The sequence below is a fragment of the Triticum urartu genome, chromosome 3 (genome assembly GCF_003073215.2).
Source record: "Triticum urartu cultivar G1812 chromosome 3, Tu2.1, whole genome shotgun sequence".
Lineage (NCBI taxonomy): Eukaryota > Viridiplantae > Streptophyta > Magnoliopsida > Poales > Poaceae > Triticum > Triticum urartu.
The window spans coordinates 66,356,613-66,371,084 of record NC_053024.1 but is presented as its reverse complement, the minus strand read 5'-3'; the positions used below and the strand labels follow the sequence as shown (position 1 = coordinate 66,371,084).

The following is a 14,472-nucleotide window of genomic DNA, read 5'->3' as shown; positions in this document are numbered from 1 at the left end:
TAATTAATGCATCTATATACTTGGTAAAGCGTGGAAGGCTCGACCTTATGCCTGGTGTTTTGTTCCACTCTTGCCGCCCTAGTTTCCGTCATATCGGTGTTATGTTCCCGGATTTTGCATTCCTTACGCGGTTGGGTAATAATGGGAACTCCTTGATAGTTCGCCTTGAATAAAACTCCTCCAGCAAGGCCCAACCTTGGTTTTACCATTTGCACTAACAACCTATAACCTTCCCTTGGTTTTTCGCGAGCCCGAGGGTCATCTTTATTTTAAACCCCCCCCCCCAGGCCAGTGCTCCTCTGAGTGTTGGTCCGAAACGGGCAGGCTGCGGGGCCACCTCGGGGCAACTCGAGGGTTGGTTTTACTCGTAGCTTGACCTGTCCGGTGTGCCCTGAGAACGAGATATGTGCAGCTCCTATCGGGATTTGTCGGCGCATCGGGCGGCTTTGCTGGTCTTGTTTTACCATTGTCGAAATGTCTTGTAACCGGGATTCCGAGCCTGATCGGGTCTTCCCGCTAGAAGGAATATCCTTCGTTGACCGTGAGAGCTTGTGATGGGCTAAGTTGGGACACCCCTGCAGGGATTTGAACTTTCGAAAGTCGTGCCCGCGGTTATGGGCAGATGGGAATTTGTTAATGTCCGGTTGTAGAAAACCTGAAGTTGACCTTAATTAAAATACATCAACCGCGTGTGTAACCGTGATGGTCTCTTTCCGGCGGAGTCCGGGAAGTGAACACGGTGTTGGAGTTATGCTTGACGTAGGTTGTTCTAGGATCACTTCTTGATCATAGATTCTCGAACGTGCTTTGCCTTCTCTTCTCGCTCTCATTTGCGTATGTTAGCCACCATATATGCTAGTCGCTTGCTGCAGCTCCACCTCATACCTTTACCTTACCCATAAGCTTAAATAGTCTTGATCGCGAGGGTGTGAGATTGCTGAGTCCCTGTGGCTCACAGTTTACTTTCAAAACCAGTTTGCAGGTGCCGTTGAACCGTGCAGATGACGCAACCAAGCTCAAGGAGGAGCTCGATGAAGATCTCGTTCTTTGTGTTGTTCTGTTTCCAGTTGATCAGTAGTGGAGCCCAGTCGGGACGATCGGGGATCTGTGTAGCATTAGGGTAGTCTTCTTTTATTTTGGTTCCGTAGTCGGACCTTGATTGTATCTGGTTGATGTATTGCTTTATTCATGTAATTGTGTGAAGTGGCGATTGTAAGCCAACTATGTATCTCTTTTCCCTTATTGTATTACATGGGTTGTTTGTGAAGATTACCTCACTTGCGACATTGCTTTCAATGCGGTTATGCCTCTAAGTCGTGCTTCGACACGTGGGAGATATAGACGCATCGAGGGCGTTACAAGTTGGTAATCAGAGCCTTCCCCGACCTTAGGAGCCCCCACTGCTTGATCGAATTAGCTGACGAGTTGAGTCTAGAAAAAATGTTTTGAGTCATTTAGGAATTGTATATCGGAGAGCTTAGGAATTCTTTTACTCCCCACTCCCTTCATCGCTCTGGTAAGGCATCCTGGCGTAGAGTTTTGACTCTTCTCTTCTCAAATTTTTCACAATTTTTTTTAGGATCACGCGGGTATCTTGGAATCGTTCCGATGGTTTTGTGACGAGAACATTGTTCTTGGTGCCTCCTGACATTTAGGGGTTGTGGCAGTGTCCCGGGGAGTTGAGCTCCGAGGTGTTGTCGTCACAATTTTATTGTTGCAGTTCTGGAATACCTGAGATAGTTTCGCCGACATCAAAAATCTCTTTTATGCAGTTGTTGGTGAGATAACCTCGACGCCACCCAGTACTGGGGCGGGTGTTCGGGAGTATTGCCATAACTCGTATAACGGATGCTTTTCGAAGGTTGAGGTAGATGATTTCCGAAGGTTTCTTGGTTATGTGTTGAAGGATGGATACAGCTGGATGTAGGATTTGCTAGTTTTGGGTGAGATATTATGCTTCCCCTGTATCCCCAACACCTGATTGCATAACCGGAAAATTTTGGGAGTTGGGAGTTTATAAGTGGGAATTCAAGTAGCTCTTAGGATATCTTTCCGACAGATGTATGATACGAAATTGGGGTTCGACGTCTAGTGGTCCGCCTATTCACGGTCGGTTTTACAGTGGTCTCGTTGTGTCTTAAAGAGTCCTTGGCTATGCCGACTCGGGGATGCTTCGTATGTCATGTGCACTGCCTTGTACATGATGGTGTTGTACGATCGAGCCCGTGGAGGCCCCACCACGAAAACTTCGGACGAAATCTCTATCATATGTTTGTCCTGGCTTATTCTACAAGCCAATCCTTTGTTTTTGTTTTGAGTTGTGGTATTCGAGTTGCTTCAATGTCAAGTGTTGATTCCATACCTTTCCTAAATGATGTTCTCATACTCCGATGTGAATACTAATCCCTCTTGATCATCGAGATTGTTTTGTCAATCCTTTTAACCGGTGTGTTTCTCTTCAAGTGGATCCAATCTTTGTCAACATTTGCAAGATCAACTCAAGTCCTCTCAACGGTGTTCATTTCATTCGTCCCAAGTTGCCTTTGTTTTTCCCACCCTCCCACCCTTTTTCTTCAAGGACTTAGATTTCTTAATCAAGTATCCATTTCTTTGATGTGAAGCCTCTCCATTCTTTTCCGTCAATGTTCTTATCCGGTGATTCTCATGAAGATTCTAATGGAGCTTCAAGTTCATCATTATTCATTCTTTTTCTTCTCCGGTGGATTCAATTCAAGCTTTGTCGATCATATCTTTTCCTCGTTCAATGCTTTTCTTATGCCGGTGCACCTCATAATAATTCACTTCTCGCTATTTAATTGTTCCGGAGTGCTGGAGATATCTCGAAGATTCATGTTTCCACTCTACATTCGTTCAAGCTCTTTCGAGGATGTTATCTCATTCAAGTCATTTAATTCAACCGGTGCATTCTCCTTTTCAAGTAATCTTTTCAACGGTGTTTCTTTTGAGTGGGCCCTAACCCACAGGTCTTTTCCCAGGATCTTACCTGACTCTTCTTATTTTCCCGGAGCTATCCTCAAATTTCTTTTCGAAGTTTGACGTAAGAATGATTTATCATCAGTCAAATGTCTTTCTCAATTCGTGCATCGGATTAAAATGTTTTATATATGAAACTTGCTTAGAATTTTGTCTAGATTCATAATATCCAACTTTCAACCATGTTCAAAATGTTTAAAATGCTGTTTGTTTAAATTTGCTCCCATGTCATGCTAAAATGCTTTAATTAATAACTATTTAACCGTAACTCGGAATTTAATAAACTTTATATGTAATTGGGGTGGAAAAATGCCGAGTTTAACATGGTTGCCTCACTTTGCATGTTTAATAAATCTAAAATATGGTTTAGGGCAGAACAGTACCAAATCTATAATATGCTCATGAGGAGTTTCCGGAATTGTTGTTCGTTGCTTCCGGCCTCATTTAAACTTGACTAGATAGGTAGTTTTACTTAGCTTCACCTCTTGCCATGTTAATCAACATTTAATCTTGTTGGGTACATAAACGAGATCGAACTAAATAACTTGTTGTGGTGTTTCATCAGTATGCAACTCGTTGCATATTGAGCTCCACTTAATTTGTAGGGTTGCTTGTGCACTTTGCCATGCCATGCTTCATTAAACCGGACATGCATCATACGTGATTGTGCATCATGACATGATTATGTGTTGGTTGTTTACCATGATTGTTTGCTTCTTTCCGGTGTTGCTTCTTCGGGTTGGTTCTGATAACGTCGTGTTGTGAGGATCCGTTGGCTACGCCCATTTGTCTTCTTCATGGACTCGTTCTTCTTCCTTTCCGGATCTCAGGCAAGATGACCATACCCTTGAAATCACTTCTATCTTTGCTTGCTAGTTGCTCGCTCTTTTGCTATGCCTATGCTGCAATACCTACCACTTGCTTATCATGCCTCCCACATTGTTGAACCAAGCCTCTAACCCACCTTGTCCTAGCAAACCGTTGTTTGGCTATGTTACCGCTTTGCTCAGCCCCTCTTATAGCGTTGTTAGTTGCAGGTGAAGATTGAAGTTTGTTCCTTGTTGGAACATGGATATGTTGTTCCTTGTTGGAACATGTCTTTTTGGTTGGGATATCACAATATCTCTTATTTAATTAATGCATCTATATACTTGGTAAAGCGTGGAAGGCTCGGCCTTATGACTGGTGTTTTGTTCCACTCTTGCCGCCCTAGTTTCCGTCATATCGGTGTTATGTTCCCGGATTTTCCGTTCCTTACGCGGTTGGGTAATAATGGGAACCCCTTGACAGTTCGCCTTGAATAAAACTCCTCCAGCAAGGCCCAACCTTGGTTTTACCATTTGCACTAACAACCTATAACCTTCCCTTGGGTTTTCGCGAGCCCGAGGGTCACCTTTATTTTAAACCCCCCCGGGCCAGTGCTCCTCTGAGTGTTGGTCCGAAACGGGCAGCCTGCGGGGCCACCTCGGGGCAACTCAAGGGTTGGTTTTACTCGTTGCTTGACCTATCCGGTGTGCCCTGAGAACGAGATATGTGCAGCTCCTATCGGGATTTGTCGGCGCATCGGGCGGCTTTGCTGGTCTTGTTTTACCATTGTCGAAATGTCTTGTAACCGGGATTCCGAACCTGAACGGGTCTTCCCGCTAGAAGGAATATCCTTCGTTGACTGTGAGAGCTTGTGATGGGCTAAGTTGGGACACCCCTGCAGGGATTTGAACTTTCGAAAGCCGTGCCCGCGGTTATGGGCAGATGGGAATTTGTTAATGTCCGGTTGTAGAAAACCTGTAGGTTGTTCTAGGATCACTTCTTGATCATAGATTCTCGAACGTGCTTTGCCTTCTCTTCTCGCTCTCATTTGCGTATGTTAGCCACCATATATGCCAGTCGCTTGCTGCAGCTCCACCTCATACCTTTACCTTACCATAAGCTTAAATAGTCTTGATCGCGAGGGTGTGAGATTGCTGAGTCCCTGTGGCTCACAGTTTACTTCCAAAACCAGTTTGCAGGTGCCGTTGAACCGTGCAGATGACGCAACCAAGCTCAAGGAGGAGCTCGATGAAGATCTCATTCTTTGTGTTGTTCCGTTTCCAGTTGATCAGTAGTGGAGCCCAGTCGGGACGATCGGGGATCTGTGTAGCATTGGGGTAGTCTTCTTTTATTTTGGTTCCGTAGTTGGACCTTAATTGTATCTGGTTGATGTATTGCTTTATTCATGTAATTGTGTGAAGTGGTGATTGTAAGCCAACTATGTATCTCTTTTCCCTTATTGTATTACATGGGTTGTTTGCGAAGATTACCTCACTTGCGACATTGCTTTCAATGCGGTTATGCCTCTAAGTCGTGCTTCGACACGTGGGAGATATAGCCGCATCGAGGGCGTTACACGTGCTCATGACGATATACATTGAAACATCAAATCTTCCTCTGAACCGAATCAACGCCTCCGCAAATCTTCGGTCTTCAACCATAGCTCATGATACCACTTGTTAGAATAAATCCAAGGCATACTGTTGATCATCCGAGGACCAAGCAATCACACGAGAACGACACCGAGATTTGTTAACTAGGTTCACCGATATGGCTACATCCCCGGGGCTTGACTACGGGCGCTCCTCCCCGTGACACTGTCACAATACCGCATCCTGGCCACCCGGGCGCCGGCACACGCCGCCGGCTCCCCCTTACCGCTATATATGAGAGGCCTAGGATACAAGTGTCCTATTAGTACACAACTCCATATCCTATCTAAACACAATACAACTACAAGTCCAACTGTAACCTACCTTGTACACTATATTCGACACAATTCCAACACGCAGTACAGGCGCATGCAGTCATACTACATGCATACACTCACCCCTATGAACGCACACACACACCCTACCCCTATGAGCACCTTTGAGAGACTGAGCTGGCATATCATCTTAAGATTTACGAAGTCACCGTAGGCGCCTCAGGTTGGTTCGCAACCTATTAGGCAATAGCAAATAACTTGATGGCATAAGTTATAGTAGATAATGTATAGTTGGTCATTTTACATACACAACAACTAAAGACACTTCAACAACCAGGATGGATGGTAAGCAAAAGTTTGGTCGATGATGCCCTTTGTCACATGACAATCTCCTAGCTGGCAGCTTCAAACAAATCCTCGTTGTGCCATGACTTCCCTCTTGTCTGTGGTTATAAGGAACCAAGCAATAGCAATCACCACCGTAGTGTCACCAAATGCACATTTATCTTGGCTTATGTGGCAGAATTTAACCAAGCAATAGCAATCACCACCACAGTGTCACCAAATGCACATTTATCTTGGCTTATGTGGCAGAATTTAGTCATGGAACGAACATGCCTTGTGCAGCGATATCACCAGATTCGGAGTAGGCTTGTATGAGATTGTCCAACGTTCCTTCAATGTGTACAGAAACTACTTGCCTCAACAAATGTAGATAACCATCAACACTTTTCGGCATTGCTCCATCTTTTGAATCAAGCAACAGAATTTGGGTAGACGAGGGATTAATCATACGAGCAATTCAAGTATCAATGATCACAAATTTTCTTAATAGTGAGGAACAAGCAACTCGGCCACCATATTCAAAAGGCCATGACCCATATCTGACAACTAGCTAGGACACCCAAGATAGTGGCATGGACATTCTTTCTAACCCACTGCAAGCAAAACTCTATTGTGCATAAACAATTCTCAGAGCAAAAACCAGGGCCATATCCTCCCCTATAAATGCGTCAGTCACTAAGCAGTGCTTTATCGTTAGCTAAGATGTGTCATATATGCATACCGGTTGTGTGAGTTCATGGGTCTGGCTCCTATTGCAAGAGAAGAGAATGTTGCGGTTGTGATCCACCATGTCTCGAGCCACTCAAGGCCACCGGCTATTTCTGCGAGCTTCACGGAGAAGACATACAAGGTTGATTGAGCAAGACCCGGTACCGTGGGATAGCATAAGGGCATCTACAATGTTGGGCGCCAGGATCAGAATCCTATCCGATTAGCAGTTGGCCCGATTAATCCTGGCGCTTAGCCCTTTGTCCTACGTACGAGTTCAGCGGCGCTGTTGTGTATAGCGATCGGTTTTTCAGTTAATTAGCGCCTATAGTTAGCGCTCAACGTTGAGGTAGGGAGTCGTTGGTTTTTTATTTGACATGATTTTTTTATCCATTAGCGTCAATATAAAAGTCCAGTATTGAAGATGCCCTAAGGAAGTGGCTGAGTTTTCCTAGGGCCAACTGACTCTGGAAACAACCGTGTATCCGAGTTGTACTTGCATGTTGGTCCAACAGTACATAAACGAATGAATGGTCCGGAGAAAGAAACTACATGTGTGGCATTTAGCAATTCCATGGAATAAAAATCTAGCTAAAACGGCAAAGAGAACATTTACACAACAGGAAATAGGACAACAAGACCTCTGGTTAATCAAAACAGGAATACTCCACACAACATAACCTAAAAGACAATAGACACATAGTTGGATGCACAAGTTATAGGGGATACACACAAACGGTTTGACACTTCAGATAGGAGATCAAGTACAATAACTACTGTGACACTTCAACAACGGAACTACTGAGTAGCCGATACTAAGTAGCCGAACATTGCACGATGCTAGATCCAACGGTCGGCCTCCACTTGGCCCCACACATGCACGGTTCGATTAGCAGGATGGTGCAAAAATCGGCTGCATGTATAGTAGCGCTCCTTCAACAAACATGAAGGATATGGGAGCAAAGTTTGGTTGGGGTTGCCCTCTCTTCTCAGTGTTCCCCGCCACAAATCTCCTAGGTTCAACATTCAAACAAATTTCCCTGTGCTGCGATCGTCCCCTTGTCCGTAGCAACAAGGGACCAAGCAACAGTAATTGATACCTCGGAGCCACCAAGAGCACATTTACCATGGCTCATGCCGCAAGATTTGGGTATGAAACGGACCTGGCCTTGTGAAGCGATATCGCCAGATTTGGAGTAGGCTTCTATGGCAACGTCCAACCGTCCTTCCATTTCTACTGAAACAACTTGCCTCCACATATGTAGGTAACCACCACAACGTTTTTTCAGCCATGCTCCATCTTTTGAATCAAGCAGCACAATTTGGCTAGATGAGGGGTTGATAGTGCGAGTGACTCCTCTATCAGCGAAAACGAACTTCCCCGACAATGGAGAGCAGGCAAATCGGCCACCGTATTGAAAAGGCCATGACCCATCATCTTTGACAACCTGGACATCCAGGACAGCGGCCTGAAAGATTCGTGGAGTAAATTGCAAAAAACCACCACAACTAGGGACCCTAATTCAAAAAACCACCACCTTTCAGTTTTTTTTCAAAAAACATCAACATTGTGCTGACAGTTTTCAGAAAACACTAATGCATTGCTTACAGCGGTTTGATGAAAAATCTGACAGGTGGGCGCCGCTGTCAGGTGCCACATGGCTGGGGTGGAGACGGCAGCCGTCGGACCCGTAAACGGCGCTAGCTGGTCACGCAAGGACCAGTCAAAATCACCAAAAAAAATTCCAGGCTAATCTGAGTGTTGCTTTCAGCCGCCGGTGGCTGCTATAGACAGACAAGGGAAGGGCACAGGCGGAGCTACGCAGCTCCGGCGAGGTCGAGCTGCCGTGCGCCCACGGCCCAGCCCGCTCCGGCGAGGCCGAAATCCCGCACGCCCACGAACCAGCCAGCTCCGGCGAGGCCAAGCTGTCGTGCGCCCACTCCGTCAAGACCAAGATCCAGTGCGTCCGCCCCTGCCCGCTCCGGCGTGGCCGAACTGCCGCGCGCCCGCGCGCCCGCTCCGGCGAGGCCAGCTGCCGTGCGCCCACAACGTCAAGGCCGACACCTCGCGCGTCCGTGCCCCAGCCCGTTCCGGCATGGCCGAGCTACCGAGCTGCCGTGCGTCCGCGCGCGCCGCGCGCCCGCTCCGGCGAGGCCGAGCTGCCCTGCGCCCACAACGTCAAGGCCGACACCTCGCGCGTCCGCGCCCCAGCCCGTTCCGGCGTGGCCGAGCTGCCGAGCTGCCGTGCGTCCACGCGCGCCGCGCGCCCGCTCCGGCGAGGCCGAGCTGCCGTGCGCCCAGAACGTCAAGGCCGACACCTCGCGCGTCCGCGCCCCAGCCCGTTCCGGCGTGGCCGAGCTGCCGTGCGTCCGCGCACGCCGCACGCCCGCTCCGGCGAGGCCGAGCTGCCCTGCGCCCGCTCCGGCGAGGCCAGCTGCCGTGCGCCCACAACGTCAAGGCCGACACCTCGCGCGTCCGTGCCCCAGCCCGTTCCGGCATGGCCGAGCTGCCGAGCTGCCGTGCGTCCGCGCGCGCCGCGCGCCCGCTCCGGCGAAGCCGAGCTGCCCTGCGCCCACAACGTCAAGGCCGACACCTCGCGCGTCCGCGCCCCAGCCCGTTCCGGTGTGGCTGAGCTGCCGAGCTGCCGTGCGTCCGCGCGCGCCGCGCGCCTGCTCCGGCGAGGCCGAGCTGCCGTGCGCCCACAACGTCAAGGCCGACACCTCGCGCGTCCGCGCCCCAGGCCGTTCCGGCGTGGCCGAGCTGCCGCGCGTCCGCGCGCGCCGCGCGCCCAATCCATCAAGGCCGGCTTCCAGCACGTCCACGCCCCTGCCCGCTCCGGCGAGGCCGAGGTCGCCGCGGTGCTCGATTTGGTCGCCGGCTCGTGGGTAGACGTGCCTGGCATTGAAGCCCTCATCCCTGTAGCGTAGCTCCGAACGCTGCCGGCAGCGAGCTCTCCGACGAGCTCACAAGCTGCTCGACGAAATGCCAGGGAGGCAGGGAGTGAGAGAGACTGCTGACAAGTGGGCCTATATCAACTTAACGGTCCATGCAAACGCTGTTGACCTTTCTTGCCACATCATCACTTACATGCAGCCCCCATGTGTCAGTTTTCCACTTAAACTGCTCTAATTAGTCAATCAGTATTTTCTGAAAACTGTCAGCACAATATTAGTGACTTTTTAAAAGAAAAAAAATCGAAACGTGGTGGTTTTTGAATTAGGGTCTCTAATTGTGGTGGTTTTTTACAATTTACTCAAGGTTCGTGTAACTGTCTGCACACAAAACTCCAGTGTGCAGAAACAGTTACTGACAGAAAAGGTTGACACGGCAGGTCCATATCCGCTGTTGTAACAGTCTGCAGAGCTGATCAATGCTTTATCTTGTGACTTGGCCGTACCCGTGCCTTTTACTTTCAGTTGGATTTCAAAGTCAAATCTATCCGTAAACGCAATTGCACGGGACGGGCCAATCAAGCGCAAAATTCTATCCTGCAAGCATCATCAATTTCATCCCATTGATCAGTAAAAGAGGACACATGTGTGCAATCAAGGTCTCCAAAAGAAAATCAAAAGATATATAGTCGTAGCATACATACATCTTCTTTCAGTTCTTGGGCCTGGCTCATATTTTACGAGAGAAGAGAAGGTTGCGGTTGTGATCCGCAACGTCTCGGGCAGCAACCACGCCATACACAGACAATGGCCACTTGAGGCCACCGGCTATTTCTGCGAGCTTGATGGAGAAGATCTGCAATGTTCGCGTGGCAGACCCAGGACCGCTGTTGAGTCTGGGCGTGTTGTGCGTAAACTGCATGGAACTCAGGGTCGCTGCACGCAGAACCAAAATAAGTGAATCGGGTGTCAGAAATGTTCTAATGAACATGCATGAACAAGCACTAGATGACCACATGCACAAAAAATCAAGTAAATGGACCCCTTTCCTTAGTTTCAAGGAAAAAGAGGAACCCTCCCTTTTTCTTTATCTTTATAAAAGGGCGACCTGACATAAACCACTAGTTACACAAAGAGAGATTTGTTGGTTGCTCACTCACTCATGTCTCTGAAGAAGCCGCACGTTCTGCCCCACGCATATTCCCAGCTGCGAACATATGAAGCGAATCTCTCTGCTTCATTAGCCATCTCCTTAGCCAATAGTGTGTCCATCTCGTCATGATCAGGACAGCCTTGGACAGAGCATCTGCCAATTGTGCCTGCAGATTTGAGCAACAACTTATCCGATTTCACAGTCCAACACGCGTCTGATTTGCGCATGTCCATCTCATCCTTCTTGTCGTCGCCGCCACAATCCAATGTGTTGGTGCTGGGATATGCAGGTTGGAGCATTGGCTTGGCTGATTCGACCATCTTCCTGCCCCCATTGGTAATGTTGTCCAAACCCATGAACATCACCGACCCTGCCTCCCCCTGTGATCTGAATTCAGACTCATAACCACCACCATCAGACTCCAATCTGCCGGCGCGATTACTTTTCTCTTTGGCCCTGGACCTGAGATGATCCTCAATCTTCTTCTCAGACGACAGCCGGTGGCGCAATGGCGCGATTTGATCCAGGAGAAACCCTTGGACAAATCCGTTGCATTCGATCCTATGACACGACTGTTCATCCTCCAAGCTCCCGGTGACCACCTTGGTCAGCTCTCTCCCATGCGCTTCCAGATCAGCAAGAACCTTCTCCAGGCTCAACAGCACAGCTTCCGCACTAGGGATTTCGCCGCCGGCGGGAGATTCCTGGGTCGTTTGGCGACGGAGAAAAGCGCTAGACTGCTGCCCCATGATCTTCCAGGGTGAGGATCCCCCCGCCATCTTGCCGGTCGATCCAATAGAACGGCGGCAGCGGCGGCGCCGGCGCCGGCGAAAGGGTACGTGCATTCAGCTTTGGTCCTGAGTTTTTTTTTATAAGTTCACAAACTTAAAATCTGTCAAGGCCCACATTATCAGCAGCCCTATTGCCGGCCCAGCTTTGGCCCAAGACAGAACCGGGCCTACTAGGGCCCACAGCCCAGCGCCCCATCATCTCCCACGTCACCTCCGCGCCCGCCCGCGCCTATCCCCTCCACTCGTTGCTTGGGATTCCTCCGCTCGCGGCAAAAACCTCCGACCGAGCAGATAAGGCGCGGCCACCACCCCCGACCACCGCCACCGGCCATGGTCGGCGTCGCCGCCGGCTTCGCGTTCGCGCCGGCCGTGTCCCGGCGACTGCCCTACAGGCCGTGCTGCTCCACCGCCCACGCCTCGGTACCCTCGTCCTCGGCGCGGTCGTCGCTGGCCGCGCGGCAGGGGCGGCCGCGGCGGCTCGTCGCCGTCGCGCGCTACTCCGCGTACGGGAGCGACGAGGAAGACGACGAGGAGGGCGGGGGCGGGCGGCGGGACCGCCCCGAGCAGGAGCAGGACCCCGCCCTCGACATCGAGCGCATCCAGTACGAACGCCATTTTCCTTGCCCCTCCACTTATTATAGCTGTATAATGTGCTCCACAATCCACATGTTTGCGTCGTCAAATGCCGAGTGATTCCATGTCTGAATTTTAGTTTTTTTGGTATTCTTTGCAGTATTAATGTTACCCAATTGGAACACTCATGTCTGCAAATGAACATATGTTCTTTTAAAACAATGACATTCTGTTGGGGGAGACAGAGCTTGGTTTTGTGTTAGCGTGCCAAATAACTTGCTACATCTGGAGTTGTGATGTATTTAGTCTTGTATGATGATTTCTTCCGTATCTGTACATTCATTCAATTCTTTCAACATTTCAACCGCCTCCCTTGGTTAGGTCTTCGACCGTCAGGCTGCTGGATGCCCAGAAAAATATGGTAAATCACATGCCCAATCATTTAAGTAATGCTCTTGCCTGATTATGTGTTTGATGGTGCACCTTCATTCGTCCCTCTGTAGGTTGGTGTTATATCTGTAAGCGAGGCAGTTCGAATCGCAGATGAAAATGATCTTATGCTGGTACTTTCCATCTCATGTAGCTTCTTTCTCTATAAACATACATTTTCAGCAAGAACAAGTAGTTGTTCATTAGCATTTAGAGAGGGCTTTTATAGGCATGTCCTGCTTATAAACTAAATGAAAATAACTGAAACTCTGACATTTTAATAGGAAAAGTGTGAATTTTGACAGATTGACTTAAAACTCCTAAATCTCTTATACACCATCTAATGTACTGATATTGCTCGCAATAGTAATAATTAATAAACCCCGTTTACAAGTGTAGACCGGCATATCTGCAAAAAAGAACAGTATTTCTGCAGAAGCCCTAACTTTGCAAAGTGCACTCGTGTTTAACAAGATACTAACTCAAGCCATATCTTCTTAGGACATGCATTACTGGTGTCAATATGTACACAAATTGGGATGATTTATATTTCTCTAATTTCAGGCAATATTGTCACTAGATGGAGATCCTCCAGTACTCCGACTCTTTGAAGAGAAAGATTACAAGTATGTTGCAGTGAACACCTGACAATTTCACTTCTTATCTGATCAATTTCCGTTATGAAATCATGTTTATTGATAGTACACTTCTAGGTATGTTTAAGCACTCTGTAAAACAAGGTTATACATATTATTTCAAAAACAAGGATATGCATAGTGTAGGAGGCACACCTCAAGATGTCATTTGGTTTTGACAAGTTTCCTCACAATGGTTTCAGTAGCTATGTCATAAGTATATCGAATATTACCTCATTAGCTAAAGACTAAAGTAAAACAATGTCCTGCAGCTCCTATCCTGTCTACTTGAGACCCTGCTTCTCTATGTCAAACTTGTACATGGCATCTGCAGGTTAGATCAATAATAGGCTGTTCTCCCAATGTAAGGTCGTCAGTTACTCAGTTAGCAGACAGTCCCTTGGTTCAAATCTGTATTTTGTACAGCACATGGTCTTCAGTTAGCAAGACTATCGGTTTTCAATAATTAAAAAAATGTTTGTATTTTTAAATTACTTGTCATCTTTTCTTTTATCTAGATTTGTGCCCTTCAGAACTTACTAGAATTATTTTTGCTGGTTTTGTACAGAAAACACAAGTACGAACAACAGAAGAAGAAAAGAGTTCAGCAGAAAAGATCCGTTGGTAAACTTCTCTAGTAACTCATTTTATTTTCCATCCAAATGTGTTCACTATGCTAATATGGGTTGCCTCTTCCCTGATGTCCACTCTTTACAGCAAAACGCATGGGCTTGAAAGAGCTGAAAATGGGGTACTGATCGAGCACTGTAGCGTCGCGGCATTCGAGGATGGCCGGCCGGAGCTTCAACTCCGGTGAGGTGGTGAGGTCGCGGGGGAGACCGGAGAAGGCCGGATCTGGGCCGGAGAAGGACGGGGGTGGCGCCGGCGGTGTCGGGCGCGGTCGCCGGCGTGATCTGCGGCGCGGGCTCGCCGGAGTGGTAGGTGGCGCGGGCTCGCCGGCGAAGGGTCCGCGGCGGCGCCGGCCGGCGGGACGAAGGCGCGCGGGAAGGAAGAGGCGTCGGGGTGCGGCGTCTCGGGCCGGCGGCGGCTCGGACCGGGGAGGGCCCCGCGCGGGCTGCGGCGGGCCGCGGCGGTGGGAGTCCCGGCGAGGACCCGTGTCGCCTCGGGATAGGCTGCGGGCGGCGGCGGACGTTGTCCGGCCGGAAACGGACACGTCCGGCCGGTGGAGGAGCGGGTTTTCTAGGGTTAGGGGTGGAG

The 14,472-nt window shown here is 48.9% G+C and overlaps 1 protein-coding gene and 1 pseudogene across 1 annotated transcript; one reads left to right on the top strand and one right to left on the bottom strand.

The window, feature by feature from the left end:
* Window positions 1–7,747: 7,747 nt before the first annotated feature.
* On the bottom strand, window positions 7,748–11,702 carry LOC125542904 (annotated as a pseudogene).
* A 144-nt stretch (window positions 11,703–11,846) lies between these two features.
* On the top strand, window positions 11,847–14,012 carry LOC125542905 (translation initiation factor IF3-2, chloroplastic-like). The gene is made up of 6 exons (XM_048706131.1): window positions 11,847–12,219; window positions 12,572–12,611; window positions 12,694–12,753; window positions 13,184–13,245; window positions 13,823–13,878; window positions 13,972–14,012. The coding sequence occupies exons 1-6, from the start codon at window positions 11,948–11,950 to the stop codon at window positions 14,010–14,012; spliced, it is 531 nt and encodes a 176-aa protein (XP_048562088.1). The 5' UTR covers window positions 11,847–11,947.
* The last annotated feature ends 460 nt before the right edge of the window (window positions 14,013–14,472 follow it).